Source organism: Erinaceus europaeus, chromosome 2 (assembly GCF_950295315.1).
Source record: "Erinaceus europaeus chromosome 2, mEriEur2.1, whole genome shotgun sequence".
Classification (NCBI taxonomy): Eukaryota; Metazoa; Chordata; class Mammalia; order Eulipotyphla; family Erinaceidae; genus Erinaceus; species Erinaceus europaeus.
Genome location: NC_080163.1, coordinates 160,535,702 through 160,562,340, shown reverse-complemented (window position 1 = coordinate 160,562,340; position 26,639 = coordinate 160,535,702). Strand labels below are relative to the sequence as shown.

Sequence of the window (26,639 nt, the reverse complement as noted above, 5' to 3'; positions counted from 1 at the left end):
TCCACCTTTAAGCATTATATTATAGATGAGTAAAATGTACGGTATTTATTTCCTTTGTTTGCATTGGTCAATGGGGCTTCAGTCCTGCATCGACCACTCCCAGCAGAGGGTTTCTTTCTTTCTTTTCAATCACATTTACAAAGAGGCAGAAAGGAGAGAGAGAGAGAAAGAGAGAGAGAGAGAGAGAGGAAACATCACTGCTCCTTTGCTTGTGAAATTCCCCCTGTTCATGGTGCTCCCTTGTGGTGCCAGTCATGAACCTGGGTCTTCACACTTGGTAAAGTGTGTACTCTACCCAGGAAGCTATCTCCCAGCCTTCCAGTAAGTTGCTTGTTTGTTTGCTTTGTTTTGTTTTGTTCTTTTTCTTTCACCAGAGCACTGCTCAACTCTAACTTACAGTGGTGCAAGATTGAACCTAAGACTTACCTGACACTTTGGAATCTCAAGACATGAGAGTCTCTTTGCATAATCACTATGCTATCTCATCCTACCCCCCAGTAAGCTGGTTTTGGGGGGGGCTATTTTGTTTTTGCCTCCAGGGTCATCGCTGGGGCTCATTGCTTGCACCACAAATCCACTGCTCCTGGAGGCCATATTTTTCCCATTTTGTTGCCCAGGTTGCCCTGGTTTTTGTATTTATTGTTATTGTTGTCATTGCTGTTGTTGTTGTTGGATAGGACAGAGAGAACTCAAGAGAGAAGGGGAAGACAGAGAGGGAAGAGAAAGATAGACACCTGCAGACCTGTTTCACTGCTTGTGAAGCAACCCCCTGCAGGTGAGGAGCTGGGGCTTGAACCAGGATCCTTATGTTGGTCCTTGCACTTTATGCCATGTGCACCCAACCATTGTGCTACCACCCAGCCCCCTCACCCTGGAAGCTGTTTTTAACAAATGAATAAAACTTCTGGTCTGGGCTATGAGGTCCAGTTTGACTAGTAAGGTCCTCTGCCATGAACTAAATGCAATAAATCTGCAATTCCTAAAATTTGCTCAAAATAAGATAAACATACACACACATAGCAAATAGAATATAAGAAGGTAATAATGCCCTTTCCAGGGGACAGGACATAGGACAGGGTGTACCCAGTTGAGTTCACACATTCCCATGAGCAAGGACTTCAGTTCAGGGCCCTTGCTCCCCAGCTGCAGGGAGGATGCTTCAGAAACCATGAAGCAGGTCTGCAGATCTCCCTCTCCCTCTCTGTCTCCCCCTTTCATCTCAATTCTTTGCTGTCTTATCAAAAAGGGGGTGTGTGTGGTGGTGCATCTGGTTGAGCACACATTACAATATTCAAGGACCCAGGTTCGATCCCCTGGTCCCCACCGGCACTGGGAAAGTTTCATAAGTGATGAAGCAGTGTTGCAGGTGTCTGTGTCTCTGTTTCTCTCCCTCTGTATCACCCTGTTCCCTCTCAACTTCTGGCTGTCTCTATCTAATAAATAAATATTTAAAAATAGAAAAAATACCCTTTACAACTCTTTAGAAGGGTAATGAAAAATGTCAACCCACAAACATGTGACACTAATTTTAGTTCCTCCACCATGGACTTCAGAACAGGGGCACTGAGGCATTATTACAGGACAGTGAGGTCCCCAGCAAGAGCCAGCCCTGCTCCACTGGCTCAGTACCTTTTCCAGACCTAGCCATCTTAATCACCTCTGTCCCTCCTGCTTAACCAACACTGGCTGTAGAAGCCTCCGCTCAGGCACAGAGCTGGGAGTGCAGGTGAGCTAAGATAATGCTACTACCCTACTCTCTTGGAGAACAAGTATTCATCACAGCGCAGCACACAATCACAGACGCAAAACTGCACCTGTGTGGGACCTGGCTACAAGCAGAGGCACCTGAGCAAAGGTGCTGCAAGGGCGTCTGCTCCAAGCCTCCCTCCCGAATGGCTCCTTTAACTATCCAGAGAGGCAACGAGGCGAGTTCTGGTATCACTGCTATGCCAGGGATGAGGCAAAGAGGGCACAAGGAGGTCAAGTAACTGTCCCAGGTTCCACAGCTTATGCGAGACCCATCCACATCACGGACAAATATGATTCCAGGAGCCTGGCATCGGCGCCAAATCCACTGCCTCAGTGAATAGCAGAGAAAACAGTGAGCTGTAGACAGCCATGGCACATGGACACGAATTCTTCCAGGGAAGGAGAGGTTAAGAGAGGCTGACAGCAAACTGCACCAGCCTACACACCCCCAGCCCCGCCCCAGGCTGCTCCCTAGGACACCCCTGGCGCTCCCAAGCGGGAAAACAGGGGGTCCTCCAAGCGGGGTGGCTGAAAGAAGGATAAAGGGGGCGCTGGGCATACCCGAGTCCCTCTGTGGGCCATACACTCAAATCCATGAGCCCACTTTCCAACTGGGTAAGCTGATGCCCCCAAAGAAACAGTGCACCGGGTCCGGGGCCTTGCCTGGGCCCAGCTCCCCGGTGAGATCTTAAGGCTTACAAGGCTGCGGAGAAGCGGGGCGGTATCCAGTTGGCCGGGGGTGGGGGTGAGGGGACACACTGACCTGGCTGCCTCGCACAGCACCTACCAGGCACCTACCTCGCCCTCCCCCACTTTGCCCTGCGCACCAGCCGCCCAGTGCCCAGCAAGCCCCGCCCACCGCGCCCCCTGCCGGCAGGGAGGCGCAGACACGAGCAGCATATGCACGCACTGTTCTTTCCCTTTTTCTTTTCTTTTGCTTTCTCGGTCACGCCATTCCTTGGCCCTTCCTCCTCTCTACTCATTTTACCTCTATCTCTCTTTTTTTATCATTTAGAAGCATTCTTTTTTCTTTCATCCACAAATATCTGTGTGCCAGAAATTGGAAACTCTTCATAATGTTAGGCAGAGGAAACAAAACACCTGTGCCCTTCCGTTTAGGTTTACTAGAGGGAGCCAGCAGTAAATCAATGGAGGGGATGAAAACTGTGGCAGCCGGCTAGGGAGACAACATAACGGTTTTGCAAAAATTCTTCCAAGCCTGAGACTCTGAGGTCCCAGGTTCAATCTCCAGCACCACCATACGCCAGAGCTGAGTAGTACTCTGAAAAGAAGGGAGAGAGGGAGGAAGGAAACAGGCTGTAGCTTTGGATAACTTTATGGACATTGCTTTAAAAAATGGAAATACTGGGGCCAAGCAATGGCACACCTGGTTGAACGCATGTTACCATGCGCAAAGGCCAGTGTTCTAGAGCCTCCAATCCCTACTTGCAGTCCCTATTTGCAAGGACTGGAGGCTATGCTACAAGACTGTAATATTACGGCGTGTACTTCCACATCACAACCACCACTAATGTTGTCACAAGTCTTAGAAACAGTTTTCTTTTTTTCAAGTTCATGTGTATTAGATCTCTAGATTCCACATCAGTGAAACCATCTGGTAGTTGTTTTTATCTCTTTACTTATTTTGCTAAGTATAATTACCTCCTGTTTCACCCATTTTTATCCCAAGGAACACAATATTATCTTTTTTTTTACCGCAGAGTAGTATTCCATGAAATATATATGCCATAACTTCTTTAGACAGTCATCTATTGATGCACATTTAGGGTGTTTACAATATTTTGCTGTTGTAAATAATGCAGCTATGAACATAGGGGTGCATATGTCCCTCTGAATTAGTATTTGAGTGTCCATTGGATAAATGTCTAAGATAAATATCATAAGGAAATATCATTTGTTTGTTTAAGGTCTCTCCATACAATCTTTCAAAGGAACTGCACCAGTTTAGTGCTTTGGTTTTCCTCCTTCCCTTCCTCACTCTCTTTATTCCCCCTCCATCTCTCATTAAATAATTTAAAAGATTTGGGATTTGGGCAGTAGCTCAGTGGGTCAAGCACACATGGTGTAAAGCAGAAGGACTGGTGGAAGGATCCTGGTTTGAACCCCTGGCTCCTCACCGGCAGGGGAGTCTCTTCACAAGCAGTGAAGCAGGTCTGCAGGTGTCTGTCTTTCTCTCCCCCCCCCTCTGTCTTCCCTTCCTCTCTCCATTTCTCTCTGTCCTATCCAACAATGATGACATCAATAACAAAAACAATAATAAGTGCAACAACAATAAAACAACAAGGGCAACAAAAGGGAAAATAAATTAATTTTAAAAAATTTACACCATTGTGTTCATAGTAGCAATACTCACAATAGTCAAAATGTGAAATCAACTTAAAAGCCCATCAACAGATGACTGGATAAAGAAGCCATGGACAGGTGGTCCGGGAGATGGTGCTATGAATAAAGCACTGAACTCTCAAGCATGAGGTACTGAGTTCAGTTCCCAGCAGCATATGTACCAAGGTGATATCTGGTTCATTTCTCTCCTGTTATAATTCTTCATGGATAAATAAATAAAATCTTTTTTTTTAAAAAAAGCTATGGGCAGTTAAATGTATGAGACCACAGGGAAAGAGAGCTACTACTTCCATCAAGTCTTAGCAGTGTCTCACCAGTGGGCTGTCATGAGTGAATTTGTAAAGCGTTTCAGGATATGGGCACAAATGGTTTAGGCAAAAACTTTCACAGAGTTTAAGGGTCTGGCTGGGAGTATAGTAAGTGCAAGGCATGGTAATTTAGTATTGGCGACCACACAGGGGAAGGCTTTGAAGGGAGTCGTGTTATATACTGATTGAAGAGAGAGCTGTCTCTTGGGCCTGAAGTTAACTCACCCAGTAGGAGACATGCCTTACTATACACAAGGTGGGTTTTGTTTTGTTCTGTTTTTTACCAGAGCACTGCTCAGCTCTGGCTTATGGTGCTTCAGAGGATTGAACCTGGGACTTTGGAAACTCAGGCATGAGAGTCTCTATGCATAACCACTATGCTATCTACCACTATACCCCAGGTTTTGAGTTCAAAACATGATACCAGACAGGAGTACCAAAGAATTGGTACTCAGAATAAGGGTGGGTGGAAATGCCTTTGTCCCTCAATCTCTTGCTCTTTCTTTCAATAGAAACAATATTTAAAAGGGAGAGGCTAACAAAATAGTTCACTTGGGTAATGCACTGCTTTGCAATAAATGCTATCCAGGTTTAAGCCTGGCACTCACCACATTGAATGAACCTTTTTAAAATATATTTTATTTAATTTAATGAGAAATATATAGATATATTATAGATAGACAGATAGACACCAGAGCTCTACTCATCTGTGGCTTATGGTAGTGCTGGGGATTGAACCTGGGATCTCAGAGCCTCAGGCATGAATCTTTTGCATCACCATTATGCTGTCTCCCAACACTCTGAAAGAAGATTTGGTGTTGTGATCTCATTCTTTCTCTCTCTGTGTCTCTCTGTCTCTCTCTCTCTCCTTCCTTCTCTCCCTCCCTTCTTCCCTCTGCTTTGCCTTTGTTTCTGTCTGAGACAAAAAGTCATCTCATACAGTCAACAATATTTATACTCCTTTCCCATATTAGGGAGCTACTCTCTTCCCTGATACAGCTTTCTCGTTCTTCTGTCAGCCATGACATCATCTCCCCAGACAATAACTTGGATCCACCTGCATATCAGATTTCAAGCTCAGGGGGAAAAAGAAAAAGAAAAGAAAAAAAGCTAGTATCGCCACAGGCCTTTTGGAATATAATTAAAATATGCCTACTAGATATCTACAAAATGAAGGACCCCCCCCACACACTCTTCATCTGCACTATTCCAGCCTTTAGATCCATGACTGCTCAACAATTTGTTTGGCTTTGTATGTTAACTCTCTTTTCAACCTCCAGGTTCCAGATACTAGTAGGATGCCGACCAGACTTCCGTGGACAGACAACCCCACCAATGTGTCCTGGAGCTCCCTATTCCCCAGAACCTCGCCCCAGTAGGGAAAGAGAGAGGCAGGCTGGGAGTATGGATCGACCTGTCAATGCCCATGTTCAGCAGGGAAGCAATTACAGAAGCCAGACCTTCCGCCTTCTGCATCCCACAATGACCTTGCGTGCATACTCCCAGAGGGTTAAAGAATAAGAAAGCTATCAGGGGAGGGGATGGGATATGGAGGTCTGGTGGTGGGAATTGTGTGGAGTTGTACCCCTCTTAGTCAATGTTTCCTTTTTAAAAACATTTTATTTATTTATTTTTCCTTTTTGTTGTCCTTGTTGTTTTTCATTGTTGTAGTTATTTGATGTTATCATTGTTGGATAGGACAGAAAGAAATGGAGAGAGGAGGGGAAGACAGAGAGAGGGAGAGAAAGATAGACACCAGCAGACCTGCTTCACCGCCTGTGAAGCAACTCCCCTGCAGGTAGGGAGCCGGGGGCTCGAACCAGGATCCTTATGCCGGTCCTTGAGCTTTGCACCATGTGCACTTAACCCACTGCACTACCAACCAACTCCCCAATGTTTCCTTTTTATAAATAAAAAATTTTAATAAAAAGGTCATCTCAGAGTGGTGAAGCCACAGTAATGACTACTACTACTAATGATAATAATGATGATGATGATTGTCTGGGAGCAGTGGAATTGCATGTCTACAAAAGCCAGAACTGAAAAGAGAAAAAGAAAGGGGGGGCTGAGTGGTAGTGCACTGGTTAAGCACGCATGTTACAATGCTCAAGAACCCAGGTTCAAGTTCCTGGTCCCCACCTTTACAAGTGGTGAAGCAGGACTGCAGGTGTCTCTCTGTCTCTTTCCCTGTCACCTCTTCCTCTTGACTTCTGACTCTCTCCAGCCAATAAATAAATAAATAATAGTTTGAAAAATTTAAAAAAGAAAAAGGGTTTCTTGTCTACATCAACGAACTGGTCAGACAAATCAGTTTACAGGAATTTCTTGAAGCAAACAGTGAATTTGTTTATTTATTTTAATTTATTTTCCTTTTTGCTGCCCTTATTTTTTTAATTGTTGTTGTAGTTATTATTGTTGTTGTTATTGACGTCGTCGTTGTTAGGACAGAGAGAAATGTAGGGGGTGAGACAGAAATGGGGAGAAAAAGATAGACACACCTGAAGACCTGCTTCACTTCCTGTGAAGCAACTCCCCTGCAGGTGGGGAGCCAGGGCTCAAACCATCCTTAGGATGGTCCCTGAGCTTTGTGCCATATGCTCTTTTTTTTTTTTTTTTTAATTTTCCCTTTTGTTGCCCTTGTTGTTTAACGTTGTTGTGGTTATTGGTGTCGTTGTTGCTGGATGGGACAGAGAGATAGATATGGAGAGAGGAGGGGAAGACAGAGAGGGGGAGAGAAAGATAGACACCTGAAGACCTGCTTCACCACTTATGAAGCGACCCCCCTGTAGGTGGGGAGCCAGGGACTCCAACCGGGATCCTTCTGCCGGTCCTTGCACTTTGCGCCACGTGTGCCTAACCCGCTGCACCACCGCCCTAGGCTCCCTAGGCTACATGCTCTTAAGCCACTGTGCTACCGCTACCGCCCGACTCCCGAATTCATTTATTGGTTTACAATCTTATCTTGCTGGGACACATTTCCCTGAAACAAATAATTTGGGTGAGTGCAGTCAACCCTCAATCCTGACATTTTTTTAGCCATATGGATGTAGGTGCTCTCAGTGCACCCCTTGTTTCTGTGATAGACCCCGATATCTTCACATCTCTGTTTCTGTTCTTTTTAAAAGTCTCTATTTAGTGGTCCGGGAGGTGGCGCAGTGGATAAAGCTTAGGATTCTCAACCATGGGGTCCTGAGTTTAATCCCCAGCAGCACATGTACAGAGTCATGTCCCACTCTTTCTTTTTCTCTCTGCCTATCTTTCTTATGAATAAATAAATAAATAAAATATTTTTAAAACTCTATTTAAAATGTCTGAGTGCTGGATCAAAGTCATCATTGGTTTTATAGAACACTAATAGGTCAAAGCCCACAGATAGAAAGCATCGACAGTGAGGTGGTGCAGTGCTAAAGCTTTGGACTCTCAAGCATGAGGTCCTGAGTTCGATCCCCGGCAGCACATGTGCCAGAGTGATGTCTGGTTCTTTCTCTCTCCTCCTATCTTCTCATTAATAAGTAAATAAATAAATAAAATCTTAAAAAAAGAAAGAAAGCATCGACAAACTAGATTGTTTTGGATGTGTCTCTATTCTGGAAAAAAATAATAATGAAAGGAGAAGGAGGAGGAGAAAGAGAAGAAGGAGGAGGAAGAGGAGAGGAGAAAGTAATGAAAGAAGATAACGTGACAAAGCATTATGGGCTGTTAGTGGTTCCCCCCAAACCTTCACATTTTTGCAGATGCAATTAAGTTAAGGATTTCAAGGTGATATTGCCCTAGATTCTCTAGAGGGACCCTAAATTCAATGACAAATGTCGCTAAAAGAGAAGGGAAGCAATAAGGAAGAGAATAGAGCACTGGACTCTCAAGCATGAAACCCTGAGTTCCATTCCTCTAGTCACATGGGCAAGAGCGATACGATGGTTTTCCCTCGCCTCTCCTTTCTCTCTCTCTCTTAACAAAAAATAGGTAAGTAAGTAAAAATATAAATAATTAAATCTTAAAGAGAGAGGGGAACAGGGATAGATAACGTAATGGTTATGCAAAGAGACTCTCATGCTTGATGATCCAAGGTCCCAGGTTCAATTCCCCCGCACCACCATAAACCAGAGCTGAGCAGTGCTCTGGTAAAAAAAAAAAAAAGAGAGAGAGAAAGAAAGAAAGAAAGAGAAGAAAGGATGGGGGCATAGAAGAAAGCACATAGAAAAGGTGACAAGAAGACAGAGGTAAAATGACACAGTCACACTATAAGACCCATGGTTCAGGGAGTCAGGCGGTAGCACAGCGGGTTAAGCACACGTGTTGCAGAACGCACAGGCGGTGAAGCAGGTCTGCAGGTGTCTATCTTTCTCTCTCCCTCTTTGTCTTTCCCTCCTTTCTCCATTTCTTTCTGTCCTATCTAACAACAATGACATCAATAACAACAGCAATAATAACTACAGCAATAAAAAAAGCAAGGACAACAAAAGTGAAAATAAATAAATATTTTTTAAAATAATAAATAAAAATAAAAACCCATGTTCAAGCACCATCCCCACTGCATTGGAGGAAGCTTCACTGCTCTAACATCCTTCTCTCTCTCTTTTTGTCTCTCCACTTCTGTCTTTCTATCTTTCACTGTGAAAGTCAGTGCAGTGTAGTGAAATCTCCAAAATGGAGGGGGAAATAATCAAATCAGCCATTTAGGCTCCAGAATCCAGGGAATAAATTGTTGTTGTTGGAGCCACTTCAGCTTATGGTCGTTTCCTGTCTCCACCCCAGCAAATGTGGCTAGAAAGAGCCTGGAAGGTGGCACCCTTTGACAGGTATGCTCAGGAAGAGGTGACACTGGTGCAAAATCCGCCGCTTTGCAGGCTCTTTCTCCTACATTGAGGAAGAACCCTCTTACTCATGAATTCGTTGCTTAAGTGGCTAGATTAACAGGGTGCAACAGGAGGGGTAGCACTTGGTGGCACACCCAATAGAGTGCACACCTTGCCATGCTCAAGGACTGAGGTTCAAGCCCCTCCTCCCCAACAGCAGTTGGAGAAGCCTCTTGAGTAGTGAAGCAGTGCAATGTCTCTTTATCTCTCCCTATCTTCCCCTCTTCTCTCAGTTTCTCTCTGTCTCTATCAAATAAATAAATAATAAAATTAATTAAAAAATAAAACTGTTCCCTGCCAGCTTCTATGAAGCCAACATCACCCTGATACCAAAAGCAGACAGGGACACAACCAAAAAAGAAAACTACAGACCAATATCTCTGATGAACATAGATGCGAAAATATTGAACAAAATTCTAGCCAACCGGATACAGCAGTATATCAAAAAGATTGTCCATCATGACCAAGTGGGGTTTATCCCAGGCATGCAAGGTTGGTTTAATATACGTAAATCAATCAATGTGATCCACCACATCAACAAAAGCAAGACCAAAAACCACATGGTCCTATCAATAGATGCAGAGAAAGCCTTTGACAAAATACAACATCCCTTTATGATCAAAACACTACAAAAAATAGGAATAGATGGAAAATTCCTGAAGATAGTGGAGTCTATATATAGCAAACCTACAGCCAACATCATACTCAATGGTGAAAAACTGGAAGCATTTCCCCTCAGATCAGGTACTAGACAGGGCTGCCCACTATCACCATTACTATTCAACATAGTGTTGGAAGTTCTTGCCATAGCAATCAGGCAGGAGCAAGGAATTAAAGGAATACAGATTGGAAGTGAAGAAGTCAAACTCTCCTTATTTGCAGATGACATGATAGTATACATGGAAAAACCTAAGGAATCTAGAAAGAAGCTTTTGGAAATCATCAGGCAATACAGTAATGTGTCAGGTTATAAAATTAACATTCAAAAGTCAGTGGCATTCCTCTATGCAAACACTAAGTTAGAAGAAATTGAAATCCAGAAATCAGTTCCTTTTTCTATAGCAACAAAAACAATAAAATATCTAGGAATAAACCTAACCAAAGAAGTAAAAGACTTGTATACTGAAAATTATGAGTCACTACTCAAAGAAATTGAAAAAGACACAAAGAAATGGAAAGATATTCCATGCTCATGGGTTGGAAGAATTAACATCATCAAAATGAATATATTACCCAGAGCCATCTACAAATTTAATGCCATCCCCATCAAGATCCCAACCACATTTTTTAGGAGAATAGAACAAATGCTACAAATGTTTATCTGGAACCAGAAAAGACCTAGAATTGCCAAAACAATCTTGAGAAAAAAGAACAGAACCGGAGGCATCACACTGCCAGATCTCAAACTATATTATAGGGCCATTGTCATCAAAACTGCTTGGTACTGGAACATGAACAGACACACTGACCAGTGGAATAGAATTGAGAGCCCAGAAATGAGGCCCCACACCTATGGACATCTAATCTTTGACAAAGGGGCCCAGACTATTACATGGGGAAAGCAGAGTCTCTTCAACAAATGGTGTTGGAAACAATGGGTTGAAACATGCAGAAGAATGAAGCTGAATCACTGTATTTCACCAAATACAAAAGTAAATTCCAAGTGGATCAAGGACTTGGATGTTAGACCAGAAACTATCAGATACTTAGAGGAAAATATTGGAAGAACTTTTTTCCGCATAAATTTTAAAGACATTTTCAATGAAACGAATCCAATTACAAGGAAGACTAGGGCAAGTATAAACCTATGGGACTACATCAAATTAAAAAGCTTCTTCACAGCAAAAGAAACCACTACCCAAATCAAGAGACCCCTCACAGAATGGGAGAAGATCTTTACATGCCATACATCAGATAAGAGTTTAATAACCAACATATATAAAGAGCTTGCCAGACTCAACAACAAGACAACAAATAACCCCATCCAAAAATGGGGGGAGGAATTGGACAGAATATTCACCACAGAAGAGATCCAAAAGGCTGAGAAACACATGAAAAAATGCTCCAAGTCTCTTATTGTCAGAGAAATGCAAATCAAGACAACAATGAGATATCACTTCACTCCTGTGAGAATGTCACACATTAGAAAAGGTAACAGCAGCAAATGCTGGAGAGGGTGTGGGGTCAAAGGAACCCTCCTGCACTGCTGGTGGGAATGTCAATTGGTCCAACCTCTGTGGAGAACAGTCTGGAGAACTCTCAGAAGACTAGAAATGGACCTACCCTATGACCCTGCAATTCCCCTCCTGGGGATATATCCTAAGGAACCCAACACATCCATCCAAAAAGATCTGTGTACACATATGTTCTTGGCAGCACAATTTGTAATAGCCAAAACCTGGAAGCAACCCAGGTGTCCAACAACAGATGAGTGGCTGAGCAAGTTGTGGTATATATACACAATGGAATACTACTCAGCTGTAAAAAATGGTGACTTCACCGTTTTCAGCCGATCTTGGATGGACCTTGAAAAAATCATGTTGAGTGAAATAAGTCAGAAACAGAAGGATGAATATGGGATGATCTCACTCTCAGGCCGAAGTTGAAAAACAAGATTAGAAAAGAAAACACAAGTCGAACCTGAAATGGAATTGGAGTATTACACCAAAGTAAAAGACTCTGGGGTGGGTGGGTGGGTGGGTGGGGAGAATACAGGTCCATGAAAAATGATGAATGAAATAGTGGGGGTTGTATTGCTAAATGGGAATCTGGGGAATGTTATGCATGTGAAAAAAAAAAAAGTAGAAACGCAAAGCAGAAATTGAGTTTGGAGTATGGCACCAAAGTAAGAAAGCAGAAGTATACTAGAGTTTGCAGTGAGTACCTCCCTAATACTTCCTCTCCACTTTTCCAAGCTTTGGGTCCATGATTGCTCAACAATTTGTTTGGCTTTGTATGTTAACTCTCTTTTTAGTCACCAGGTTCCAGGTGTCATCAGGATGCTGGCCAGACTTCCCTGGATTGAAGACACCACCAATGTGTCCTGGAGCTCAGCTTCCCCAGAGACCCATCCTACTAGGGAAAGAGAGAGGCAGACTGGGAGTATGGACCGACCAGTCAACGCCCATGTTCAGCGAGGAAGCAATTACAGAAGCCAGACCTTCTACCTTCTGCAACCCTCAATGTCCATGCTCCCAGAGGGATAGAGAATGGGAAAGCTATCGGGGGAGGGGGTGGGATATGGAGATTGGGCGGTGGGAATTGTGTGGAGTTGTACCCCTCCTAAAATTAAAAAAAAACACACACACACACAAAAAAAAAGAAGTTGAAAAACAAGACCAGAAATGAAAACACAAGTAGAACCTGAAATGTAATTTGCATATTGCACCAAAGTAAAAGACTCTGGGGTAGGTGGGTGGGGAGAATCCAGGTCCATGTAGGATGATAAATGACATAGTGGGGGTTGTATTGTTAAATGGGAAACTGGGGAATGTTATGCATGTACAAACTATTGTATTTATTGTTGAATGTAAATCATTAATTCCCCAATAAAGAAATAAATTAAAAAATAAAAAATAAAAAAAATAAAAATAAATAAATAAATAAAACTGTACTATATAGACTATTAAACATAAAACCAGGTGGCACATACAGTACAAAGACCTGCACAAGGAGCTGGGTTGGAGCCTCCACTCCCCAGTTGCAGGAGGGACACTTCACGAGTGGTAAAGCAGGTCTACGGGTGTCTCTCTTCTCTCTCCCTCTCTCCCTCTCCTTTTCTCCTCAATTTCTCTCTGTCCTATCATATAAAATAGGGAGGGTGTAAGAAAAAGGAAAACTATGTCCCCCAGAAGTTGTGGATTCTGGCACCAGCACCAAGGCCCAGTGATAACCCTGATGGCAATAAAAAAATAAAATAAAAATTTGAGGAAAAAAAAAGCCTTATAGAAAAAGAGTGGAGCAGTGACTTTTAAACAGTAAAAGCTGATTGATTCTAAACTGTTAGTGGTATTAGAGGTGGCTAAAACACTCAAATCACAAGCACTCAGTTTTTGTTTTTCTACTCAGCTGTCGGGCTTCTGCTAGTGCTAGAGCTTGAACCTGGAACCTCAGGATCTCAGGCATGAGAGTTTTTCGTATAACCATTATGTTACTCCCTGGTATTCACATGAGCATCTGAAGTACACAAAACAGCCAGTTTCTCCCTGGCCAGATGACCTCAGCAATGTACCCAAGGACCCCACCTCTCCAGAACCCTGCCCCACTGGGGAAAGATAGAAACCAGATGGGAGTATGGGTCGACCTGCCAACACCCAGGGATAAAGAATAGGAAAGCTTCCAATGGAGGGGATAGGATACTGAACTCTGGTGGTGGGAATTGTGTGGAATTGTACCTCTCTTATCCTACGATCTTGTTGATCATTATTAAGTTAATTTTTAAAAAGGAAAAAAAAAAAAACCCTGGCCAATTTCTATTTAGCTGATCTGAGAGGTGGCTGAGTAATAGCAGAGGACTTGGAAGCCTAAAGATCTGAGTTTAATCCCTGGCATTGCATATGCCAAAGTGATGCCCTGGTTCTCATTCTCACCCATATATGTACATGTGTTTACATTCTTTTTATTTAAATTTAAATATTTAATGTAAACTTAAATCTTTTGTTTATTTTTGCCATCAGGACTTCACTGGAGCTGTGTATCTGCACAATACATATATGTATATCCCTCTCCACTTTCCCAGGTAGAAAGTGAAAGACAGAAGGGGAGAGAGAGGGGTGGAAGAGAAACTCCACGGAACTTCTCCACAGCTCATGAACCTTCCCCTTTTCATAGTGTTCCCATTTGAGGGTCAGTTCCTTGTACATAGTAAAGTTTGAGCTCTACTGGGTGAATTATCTCCTGATCCTTAAATAAATGAACCTTAAAAAAATAATAACTTGGGAGTTGGGTGGTAGAACAATGGGTTAAGCTCACATGGCGCAAAGCGCAAGGACCAGTGTAAAGATCCCGGTTCAAACCCCCAGCTCCCCACATTCAGGGGAGTCACTTCACAGGCAGTGAAGTAGGTCTGCAGGTGTCTATCTTTCTCTCCCCCTCTCTGTCTTCCCCTGCTCTCTCCATTAGAAAATAATAATAATTACAGAAGGATGAATATGGGATGATCTCACTCTCAGGCATAAGTTGAAAAACAAGATCAGGAAAGAAAACACAAGTAGAACCTGAAATGGAATTGGCATATTGCACCAAAGTAAAAGACTCTGGGGTAGGTGGGTGGGGAGAATACAGGTCCATGAAGGATGATAAATGACATAGTGGGGGTTGTATTGTTAAATGGGAAACTGGGGAATGTTATGCATGTACAAACTATTGTATTTACTGTTGAATGTAAAACATTAATTCCCCAATAAATAAATAAATAAAAATAAATAAAAAAGGAAAAAAAAAGAAAAGAATAATACCTTTTAGGCAATGGAACTAGAATAAAGCTCAGCCAATAGAGCACATGCTTTACCATGAGCCAGGACCCAAGTCAGAACACCAAGCACCACAAGGGAGCACTATATGTGGCATTAGGGGAAATTTTTTGAGTGGTAGAACAGCACTGTGGTGTATCTTTGTCTCTGTTTCTCTCGCTCTCTGATTCTGTCTTGTTGGTGTGCTTCTAAATTCTGCTTCTAAGACCCCTTCTGTTTCATTGGTTTAATCCCCCCTGCTTAACATTGTATTCTATTTACATAACCACTGTTAACTAAGCACCACCCTGCCTCCAGGGCTTTGGTTTAATCCTGTTTTGCACGCTTTTTCCTTCTCCCCACCCCCATCCTATGTACATCCTCTCTGGACCTGACTCTTCGGCCTCAGGATATATAAGGACAAGATTGTGATTAGAGATAGCTTAGATTGCACTGCCTTCCACATGAATAAAGACTGAACTGTGTACCACTCAGCCATGGGAAGTGGGGTCTTGCAGCTGGGTGGTTGCACGTGGTAACATACACTTGGAGTCCCGCTGCTCAGTCCCTTTCCACTCATTTTCTGATGTTAAACCATCTAGCATTCTTGGGATGAATCACACTTCACTATGTTGTAAAATGTTTTATGAGTGTTATTTCTATGTTCAATTTCCTAATATCTTTTGACAGAGCTCTTTTAATCATGGCCATACATATAGATACACATATGTGTAATTTTTTGTTTATTCGTCTTCAATACTGTGTACAAAAGAATGAATCAAGAACCTCACACATATGTGATACTACTGAGCTGAGTCCAGTTTTTCGTTTATGGAGCTATTCGCCCTCCCACCCTCCCTATGAGTCAATTTTTTATTCTTTAAAAAATTTTTTTTTTCTCCTCATCATCTTGAGGTTCTCAAATCAAAGGCGTAGGAGGGGAGATAAGCATGTTTATGCAAAGAGATTATCATGCCTGAGACTCCAAAAGTTCAACCCCCTACACCACCATAAGCCAGAGCTGAGTAGTGCTCTGGTTAAAAAAAATAAAATAAAATAACTAAGTAATAAAGCCAAAGGTCCCCAGACCCCCGCAGCTCCTGCCACCTATCACCTATCCCTTATTTGCATGTTTATTGCCTGCTTCCACTTTGGGGACAGGAGTCTAGTCTCTTGCTCATCACTGTGTCGCTGATAAAAGGAGTGCCTAGCATGTCATGCAATGAATGATTCCGGAATGAATGAGTGACATAGCATTTTAATCAAATGCAAATGTACTCAATGTCTTGCAGATTTTTTTTTTTTTAGATGTTATGTCTTATACTTTGCTTTCTTCATGATTCGTGGAAGTTGACTGATGTGAACAAGGAAGAGTTTACTTGAAGGGCTGGATATCTAGGCAAGCGATAGTCTCCCTTTAAGTAAAGAAATCTATTATTTTCGATTCTAATCAGTTCTTATTTCGCCTCCCTTTAAGTAAAGAAATCTATTATTTTCGATTCTAATCAGTTCTTATTTCCACTTGAGTCCTAGAAGGAATACCAGCTCGTTGATTTCTGTCTTTTGTTAGCGATCTGGACGCTGCCTGGCAGACAAACCTGCAGCTCATTTGAGGAATGAAATCATCACTCCTGAAAGAGAGACAGACAAATGAAGGAGCGACTCCGACAGGTTGCAGTTCCTCCCCGGGACAGGAGGCGGCACAAACGTTTCTTCAAGTTGGCCGAGGGCAACTTGGGCCCTCCGGCTGGCCGTCTAACGCCGGGCCCCGAGGCCCGTGTAAGATCCAGCCACTCAAATGAAGTCTTACTGATGAGGTCACCACCAGAACACCCAATGAGAGTAGCCAGTCTAGGAGAGGGGCGGGGCGACGAGGGGCCGAGGTGAGCTGTTTAAAAGGTGGGAGCTGGCGCTGCGGGCCGGGCGGGGGGCCGCGGGGCTGCGATGCGGACGACACCGCGGCGGTGACCTGAGCTGCCGCCCGAAATGAACTCGCTGGAGCAAGCGGAAGGTAGGATGGGGCTCCCGGGCTCTTCCCGGAAGCCTGCGGGCCGGAGGTGCAGAGGCACCGCCCCGGACGGAGCTTGGAGGCCGCAGAGGATGGATGCCGGGGGCCGCGCGGCCGCGGGGTGCGTCGGCTGCCGCCTTGCCGCTCCCTCATTTCCTCGCTCCTTTCATCCTCGTTGCCGCTGCTGGGAAACGCTTTGCACGCCGTGCGCTCTGCGGGTGGGGGGGGTGCCCTTTGGCTTTGTCTGTATTGGGGGGACTCCCTCTGCAGCCGTGGTCCTAGGAGCTGGCGAAGTACGAGTGAGAAGTTTCTCTCTCGAGTTCCCTTAGCAAGTTGAAAATGCAAAACCGCCAGGGCGATCAGCCCCACACACCTTGCTCTCCCGGGAGGGGGCTTCTCGCACCCACCTGCTCCCACCCCCCACTGCCCGTCCGCTCGGTGCCGCCCAGGCCACCCTGGGGGTGCGGCATGTTGGGGGGCAAGGGGCGGCGACTCCGCTGCCCCGGAAATGCAGGTGGGCGACTCGGCGCAAATGCCCCTTGGATGTTAGCTACCAAGTCGTTCTGTTAATGGGAAATTCCCATTCCCCCACAATCAAAACTCGACCTGAGCTGGATCCTTTTTTTATTTTCTTCTCTACCTCCCCCAACCCCCCCCCCATCACCACCCCCTAAGTCCCCGTTATGGGGCGGCCTGCAGGAGCTGCTGCTGCAGGTTTTCTTTATGGGCGTTTCAGGAAACTTTTACAAGTGAGCCATCCAGTTTGCCTCTGTGCAACTGGTGTGAGAGAAACACAAAATTGGGGGGGGGCGGTGTCGAGGTCGATGGTTAAAGCCACCACGGTAACCAAAGTCAACTGGAGGGCGAGGGGGGGTGGTCGCTGTAAGCGGTGAGAAAGACCGGAAGCAGCTAGAGCAACTCAGATGTCATCTGAACATCACATTAGCAGCGCACGGCTAATTAGAAAATTAAAATCTTTTTACCTAGACCTCAAGCGGCTAATTAGAAAATTAAAATCCTTTTACCTAGACCTCAAGGCTTTCGAGAGGAGACTCACTGAATATATTCATTGTTTGCAACCTGCCACTGGGCGTTGGAGAAGTAAGTTGCTGATTTTCTTTTTTTTTTTTTTTTAAGGAAAAAAATAAACAATGTTGGCACTTGGTATTCCCCACCCCTCTACGCCCCCCCCACACACACCCTAAAAGAAAAGACTATCTTGTGTGGTTAATTTTAATTTTTTTGTTGAATATTTTATTTCTGTTACTTTTACAAATATGATAAAAGACAATAAGGGAGGGGGTAGATAGATAGCATAATGGTTATGCAAAGAGACTGAGGCTGCAAAGTCCCAAGTTCAGTCCCCCGCACCACCATAAGCCAGAGCTGAGCCATGCTCTGGTTAAAGAAAAAGCTTTAAAAAAACAAGACGGGGGTCCGGCGGTAGCACAGCGGGTTATGAACACGTTGCGGAAAGCGCATGGACCGGCATTCGGGTCCCGCTTCCAGCCCCCGGCTCTCCACCTGCAAGGGAGTCGCTTCACAGCGCTGAAGCAGGTCTGCAGGTGTCTTTCTCTCCCCCTCTCTGCCTTCCCTTCCTCTCTCCGTTTTTCTCTGTCCTATCCAATAACACCAACAGCAGTGACAACAACAATAACAGCAACAATAATAACCACAACAACGATAAAACAACAAAGGCAACAGAAGGGAAAAAATAGCCTCCAAGAGCAGTGGACTTGTGGTGCAGGCACGGAGCCCCAGCAATAACCCTGGAGGCAAAAAAAAAAAAAAAGGACAATAAAAATGTCAAAGTCTTGTTCATTGGTCAAAGTATTGAAATAAAATTTTATTAAAGGAAATAACATTTTCTCTCTCTTTTTTTTCATTTTATTGGGAGGTTAATGGTTTACAGTATGGTTGTTGACATGTGGGTATATCAGTACTCCAAGACTTTCCACACCTTCCTACCACTCCCTCCCCAGTCTTTTGTTTCAGTGCAGTACACTCCACCCAGTTCAAGTTTTGTGTTTTCCTTTTCTGTTGTTTCTGAAGTTTCACTTATAATTGAGACAGAAAATAGCTTAATGTTTTGTAAGGTTATAAAATTACCCTTATTTGATTTTGATGGTGAATAATTGAATGATTCTTTGGGGTCTGAGCTAGAAAATAAGTTTTCCTAACCAGTGTTGGAACCTGTTATTTGTTGTTATTTTTAGTGCAGTTCTAGGACATCACACTTGCATAATACCAGCCTCCAAAGTCCAACTTTTTTTATTTTTTAAACTATTTCTTTATTAATGCGGAGATCGGGGGAGAGAGAATAGGGCATCACTTTGGCACATGTGATGCCAGGGATCGAACGCAAGGCCTCATACCAGATAATCCATATAACACTATCCGCTGTGCCATTTCTATTCTTTTTTTTTTTTAATTATTTATTTATTTTTTGGATAGAGACAGCCAGAAATCAAGAGGGGAGAGGGTGATAGAAAGGGAGAGAAACAGACACCTGCAGCCCTACTTCACCAATTGTGAACCTTCCCCCCTGCAGGTGGGGACCAGGGGCTTCAGCCTGGGTCCTTGTGCATTATAACGTGTGCGTTCAACTAGGTGTGCCACCGCATGGCCCCCTATGCCATTTCTCAGATTGAGAAAAAGCAAGATTGGGGGTCCAGGCTGTGGCACACTAGGTTAAGCCCAAGGATCCCGGTTCGAGCCCCCGACTCCCCACCTGCAAGGGGAGGGGTTGTTTTATAAGCGGTGAAGCAGGTCTGCAGGTGTCTATCTCTTCCTTTCAACTTCTCTCAGTCCTATCCAAAAAAATCGAAAAAATGACCGCAGGAGCAGTGGAATCGTAGTGCAGGCACCAAACCCCAGCAATAACCCTGGAGGCAAAAAAAAAAAAAAAATTGAAATTGGTAGAAGAGACGGTATAGTACTGCACCATCAGCTACAGAGCTCCCTGGTCCTGCATCTAATGGGCTGGTGCATTCTACTCCGTGAGCTCTCTCCAAGACTTTGGACTAGTTTTAATTTTGTTTGGATATTCACTAAAACTTTAATTTCTGGGGACTAGGAATTAAATACTATGCACCCAGTGGAGTGCATAGCATTTCATTCGAGAGAACCCACAGCACCAAATAGAGTTTTCTTATTTATATTTTACCAGAGCACTGCTCAGCTCTGCTTATTGTGGTGCAGGGGATTTAACCTGGAACTTTGGAGCCTGAGGCATGAGAGTCTCTTTCGGTAACCATTATGCTACCTACCTCCGCCCCCACAGCACCAAATAAATGGAAGTTTACACCTGGGGAAGCTTTATGAGTTGTGGAATGTTATATAGTTTTTCTTTCTCTTTCTATTCTGTCTGAAATCTAAACAACAATTCACAAAAAGAAAAAAAATAATATTCCCTGCAAATAAGGAAGTATACTAGCACTGAAGGACCAAGGTTCAAACCCCTTGTCCCCATCTACAGGAGCAAAGCTTCACAAGTGATGAAGCAGGTCTGCAGGTGTCTCTCTTCTCTCTTTCTATCTCCCCTTCCTCTCAATTTCTATCTCTATCCAATAAAGAAAAAGATAACGTAAAAAAAAAAAAAAGAGGTACAGTAGCACACATCAAGATAACTACATTTTTTAAATTTATTTTGTTTTGCCTCCAGGGTTAGTTATTGCTGGTGCTCGGTGCCTGCTCCTGGAGGCCATTTTTTTCCATTTTTGTCGCCTTTGTTGTTGCCCTTGTGGTCATTATTATTATTGTTGCCATTGATGATGTTGTTGTTGAATAGAGCAGAGAGAAATTGAGAGAGATGGGGAGACGGAGGGGGGAGAGAAAGATATACACCTGCAGACCTGCTTCACCACTTGTGAAGCGACTCCCCTGCAGGTGGGGAGCCGGAGGCTTAAACCAGGATCCTCATGCCGGTCCCTGCGCTTCGTGCCATGTGCACTCAACCTGCTGCACCCCTGTCTGACCCTCAAGATAACTGCATTTTTCTAAGTATAGCTCAGTTCTTCTAGCATTTGCCCTTCTTCCGTAGCCAGTCAACAGGTCAGGTTGAAAGCTGTCAGGAGCTGCTTGTTGCTGGCTTTGAAAGTGACTGGGATCCATGTGGATTCAGACGGCTAGGAGTCAGTTTCCCCAATGAATGGGTACTCACGGGATGCACCACGAGAAGGTCGAGTAAGACCTAGTAGGGGTTGAATTGTTATAGGGGAAACTGGGAAATGTTATACATATATAAACTATTGTATTTTACTGTCAGCTGTAAACCATTAATCCCCCAATAAAAGAAATTAAAAAAAATAATAATAATACTGGGGGTTGGGTCGTAGCGAGCGGGTTGAACGCACATGGCACTAAGCACAAGGACCAGCATAAGTATCCTGGTTAGAGCCCCCACCTCCCCACCTGCAGGGGGTCGCTTCACAGGTGGTAAAGCAGATCTGCAGGTATCTCTTTCTCTCCCCCTCTCTGTCTCCCCTCCTCTCTCAATTCCTCTCTGTCCTATCCAGCAACAGTGACAACAATAATTAATAATGACAACAAGGGTAGCAACAAAATGGGAAAAATGGCCTCCATGAGCAGTGGATTCGTAGGGCAGGCACCAAGCCCCAGCAGTAACCCTAGAGGCAAAAAATATATTTATAACACTAAAGTTTGGAGGACTTTCCTATGTCAAAGCTTTTTCTTTAATTTTTTTTTTTTTAATGAGAGGGTAAAAGACAGGTTGAGCATGTGATAAAGTAGCACAGTATTCAAGTTAGTTTGTGAGGTTAATTTATAAAATTTTAATCATATGTTGTAAGAGTTCTAACTGGTCAGGACTAGCAAATAAAATTATTTACTTGGGTTTTCTGGTTTACACTAGAGACTCTCCCCAAAACCTTGTTTCATTGCTACTTAAAAATCTTTTAGGGAGCTGGGCTGTAGTGTAGCGGGTTAAGCGCAGGTAACACAAAGCGCAAGGACCAGCATAAGGATCCAGGTTAGAACCCCCTGGCTCCCCACCTACAGGGGAGTCGTTTCATAAGTGGTGAAGCGGGTCTGTAGGTGTCTAACTTTCTCTCCCCCACTTTGTCTTCCCCTCCTCTCTCCATTTCTCGCTGTCCTATCCAACAACAACGTCAATAACAAGGGCAACAAAAGGGAATAAATAAGTATTTTAAAAAAAAGAATCGGGAGTCCAGCGAGTAAAGCGCACATGGTGTGAAGCTAAGGACGGTGTAAGGATCCCAGTTGGAGCCCCTGGCTCCCTACCTGCAGGTGAAGTTGCTTCACAGGCAGTGAAGCAGGTCTGCAGGTATCTGTCTTTCTCTCCCCCTCTCTGTCTTCCCCTCCTGTCTCCAGTTCTCTCTGTCCTATCTAACAATGATGACATCAATAACAACAAAAGGGGAAATAAATATTTATTTAAAAAATAAAAATAATCTTTTAAAATATGTATGATGCTATCTGATCTTAAACTTGATACACTGAACATACTTTTTTCTCCAGTTTATTGTCTCCCCACTTACATATATAAATGACTTTAATTTGGTTAATCAGATACTTGTGTATAAAGTCGCTTCTAATTGGTTTAATTTTACTTTTCATAAAATATACATTTTTTTGTACTGTGGAATTATAAAAAAGTTGAGTTTGTATTCTGCTCTGAGAAATTTTTGTTAGCAAAAAGTGAGGCTGATACTTTGTGATTTGCCTTTTCTGAAAGTATTTGCCAGGAATACTGGATCATTAGGGTCTAATTACTGTATTTCTATTGCTCTTTGAAATTTGATCTGTACATTTAAAAAAAAATACATGTGTCCCAATTAAAGACAATGACAAATAACTGTCTTCATTTCCAAAATATTAACTAGGTCTTTCTGGTGCCCCCCCCCCTTTTTTTTATTTTGAATCATTGTGTGTTAGGTCAACCTTTTCTAAGTTCTACCACCAGTAATTTCTACTCTGACCTTCACTTAAAAAATTTAATACTGAGTGAGGTCAGGTGGTGACTCAGCGGGTTAAATGCACATAGGACAAAGCTCAAAGACCTACAGGGGGGTTGCTTCACAAGCATTGAAACAGGTCTGCAAGTGTCTATCCTTCTCTCTCCCTCTCTATCTTAAAAAAAAGATGGAAAAAATGGCCACTAGGAGCAGTGGATTTGTAGTGCCAGCATCAAGCCCCCCATGATAACCCTGAGAGCAAAAAAAAAAAAAAAATGGGGGGGATCTAATAGTGATTAATATACACCAGACTTCCTAACACTGCCCTTTGTTTACTTCAACTGTAGGCAGTTATCTGCAAGGCAGAACTCTTTAATCAGATTCATAAAAGAATCTTTGTTTAGTTTGTTTACATTAGAAAATGGTGAGAGAGGCTGGAGAGACAGCATACTGGATATGCAAAAGATTTCAAAAGGCCTGAAGTGTGGTCTCAGGTTCAATCCCCAGCACCACCATAAAAGCCAGAGTTGAAGTCTTTTTGTTCTATCATTAAAAATAAATAAATAGGGGAGTCGGGCGGTAGTGCAGCGGGTTAAGCGCAGATAGCACTAAGCACAAGGTCCAGCAGAAGGATCCCGGTTCGAGCCCCCGGCTCCCCACCTGCAAGGGAGTTGCTTCACAGGCGGTGAAGCAGGTCTGCAGGTGTCTATCTTTCTCTCCCCCTCTACCTTCCCCTCTTCTCTCCATTTCTCTCTATCCTATCCAACAACAATGACATCAGTAATAACTACAACAATAAAACAACAAGGGCAACAAAAGGAATAAATAAATAAGTAAATAAAATAAATTAAAAAAAGAAAAAGAAAAAGCATTTTCGGGGAGTCAAGCTGTAGCGCAACAGGTTAAGTGCAGGTGGCGCAAAGCGCAAGGATCCCGGTTCGAGGCCTGGCTCCTCATCTGCAGGGGAGTCACTTCACAAGCGGTGAAGCAGGTCTGCAGGTGTCTGTCTTTCTCTCTCTGTCTCTGTCCTCCCCTCCCTTCTCCATTTCTCTCTGTCCTATCCAACACAATAATAACTACAACAATAAAAAACAAGAAGGGCAACAAAAGGGAATAAATATATATATAAATAAATAGGGAGTTGGGCAGTAGCGCAGCAGGTTAAGTGCACGTGGCGCAAAGCACAAGAACCGGCATAAGGATTCCGGTTTGAGCCCCTGGCTCCCCACCTGCAGGGGAGTCCCTTCACAGGCAGTGAAGCAGGTTTGCAGGTGTCTATCTTTCTCTCACCCTCTTTGTCTTCCCCATTTCTCTGTCCTATCTAACAATGACGACATCAATAACACAATAACTACAACAACAATAAAAAACCGAGCAACAAAAGGGAAGATAAATATAAAAAATTAATAAAAAATAAAACATTTCAAAAAATGAAATGATAGCAGGTGTTTAGTGTTTTTTAATTTGTAAGATCTGTAGAATCAGTACAAAGCATATTGGGAGTTACATAACTGAAAATAGTCTATGAAAGTTTTATCATCTTGGTTCTTGTTGAATTTGATTTCATTAGCCTTTCAGACTAGTAATAGTTATCACCCTCAATTACTAAGGTTCACTATGTTAAGAGAACTCCTCAAGGTCATGTGGCAAGTTACCTAATTCTTGACTCATGTGATCTTTTCATTAATAAAGTGCTACATCCTTTGACTGGCGTTTGTTAGGAACTCTAATGGTAATAGTATCCAATATTTACTTCTTTTCTAATTTCTTGTTTATCTTTTATCAGTGCTGCTTATAGTGGTGTCTGTCTGTACAGCTACTGGGGCCTGGAACTGGTTAATAGATCCAGAGACACAAAAGGTAGAAGTTTTTACTTTAAATCCTTAATGGACTAAATGCAGTAACGAATATAGTAGTATTTTGTTCATGGCTTTATTTGTTCATTGTATTCAAATGCTACCTGTTAAAACTAGTAGTGATTTTAATTAAATGCCTTAACATTACTTTGACTAAGAAAAACATTCTTGTAAATTGTCTTCTTATAGGGCAAAGGTTCTAATAAGTATTACCCAATGTATATTGCTTTTTCTTTAGAAAAGATTTTTTTTTTTCACAAGAAGGCCAGCAAGATAGTTCACCTGCATAGTGCACCTCCTTTGTCAAGCACATATGACCCATATGTTGAAGCCAATCCCCTACCACCCTAGAGGAAGCTTCAGTGCTGTAGTATCTTTCCTCTTTCTTTCTCTCTGAAAATGTCAATTAGGAGTAGCAATTACTAAAAATAGACCAGAAAAAGACAGTTCGTTACCCCATTTGTCCAAAGTACCACTTTGTAATGACTTGTGGTGCTGTGGGGATTAAACCTAGGTCTTCTGGACCATGAGGCAACTATCCTGGACTTTAATGCTTTGAGCTAGCTCTCTGACTGTGCTTCTCGGTCTGCTTGTATGTAGTTTTGCATATCTGATTTTTGCACTTTAACATATTCCAGTTTGACTATTGTCTTTATTCTGCTTTGTTGAATTTAATCAGTGCCAGATTTTCATTTTTTAAAAATATTTATGTTCCCTTTTGTTGCCCTTGTTTTTTGTTGTTGTTGTAGTTATTTTTGTTATTGATGTTGTCGTTGTTCGATAAGACAGAGAAATGGAGAGAGATGGGGAAGACAGAGGGGAAGAGAAAGACACCTGCAGACCTGCTTCACCGCCTGTTCCCAGCAGGTGGGGAGCCAGGGGCTCGAACCTGGATTCTTACGCCAGTCCTTGCGCTTTGCACCACGTGCACTTAACCCGCTGCACTACTGCCTGACTCCCAGCTTTTCATTTTTTTTTAATATTTTTTTAAATATTTATTCACTTTTGTTGCCCTTGTTTTATTGTTGTAGTTATTGCTGTTGTTGATGTTGTTGGATAGGACAGAGAGAAATGGAGAGAGGAGGGGGAGAAAAAGATAGACACCTGCAGGCCTGCTTTACTGCATATGAAGCGAGTGACTCCCCTGCAGGTGGGGAGCCAGGGGCCGTACACGCTGGTCCTTACGCTTTGCGCCACCTGTGCTTAACCCGCTGCACTACAGCCTGACTCCTGCTTTTTTTTTAAAAGATTAATTTATTTTAATGTAGCCCCACCCTGTCATGTGCAGATACCAGTGTTTGAACCCAGTCCTCAGGAAATGCACTGCCTGCTGAGCCACTTCCCCAGCCAGCTTTTTAAAGTTATGAAATGAGGGTGAGGGAGATAGCATAATGGTTATGCAAGGAGATTCTCCTGAATCTCCTTGAGGCTCCTGAGTCCCAGGTTCAATTCCCACACCACCATAATCCAGAACTAAACAGTGCTATGCAAGAAAGAAAGAAAGAAAGAAAGAAAGAAAGAAAGAAAGAAAGAAAGAAAGAAAGGAAGGAAGGCATTTTCCTTTGTGTATTAGTGCAAAAATGGGATATGCAAAAACTATACACAAGTTCATAATGAAAAGTAGGGTCAGAAAGATAGTTCATAGTACACAGTAGATAAATCTAATTGAAAGGCTTTGGCTAGTAGTTTAAACAGCAAGTATGGCTGAGGAAGAAGCTCAGTTATAGATTGCATGCCTTGCAGCATATTGAGTCCCAGGGTTCAATCCCTGGCACAACAAAGGGAACAATAAAATGTCTCATGCTCTCTCTCTCTCTCTCTCTGTCTCTGTCTCTGTCTCTCTCACACACACATACACACACACACACACACACAGTGAAAATTGAACCAGGGAGACGACTCAGTGGTAGCGAGCATATGCCTTGCACAGTCAAGTCACTGGATTCAATCCTTCCTTGGCACTGTATAAAATAAATAGATGTGGGTCACAAAGTAACTCACCTGGATAGTGCACTTGCATCATCCATCATATGCACATTCCAGGCTCTAGCTTGGCCCCCACTGCATTAGAGGAAGCTTTGGTGCTATAGTGTTTTTCTCTGCTGCCTTCCC

General features: G+C 43.1%; 1 protein-coding gene across 2 annotated transcripts in view; it reads left to right on the top strand.

Moving 5' to 3' along the window:
* The first annotated feature begins 16,597 nt into the window (after nt 1-16,597).
* Nucleotides 16,598-26,639, top strand: part of CNEP1R1 (CTD nuclear envelope phosphatase 1 regulatory subunit 1) — a 28,269-nt gene continuing 18,227 nt past the window's right edge. Inside the window, exons 1-3 of one of the 2 annotated variants that reach the window (XM_060185587.1) lie at nt 16,598-16,738; nt 17,765-17,836; nt 24,458-24,531. In XM_060185587.1, the coding sequence (XP_060041570.1) occupies nt 16,714-16,738; nt 17,765-17,836; nt 24,458-24,531 (171 nt within the window). In that variant the 5' untranslated portion in view covers nt 16,598-16,713. The remainder of the gene's footprint in view (nt 16,739-17,764; nt 17,837-24,457; nt 24,532-26,639) is intronic. The other variant, XM_060185588.1, reaches the window with a different exon arrangement.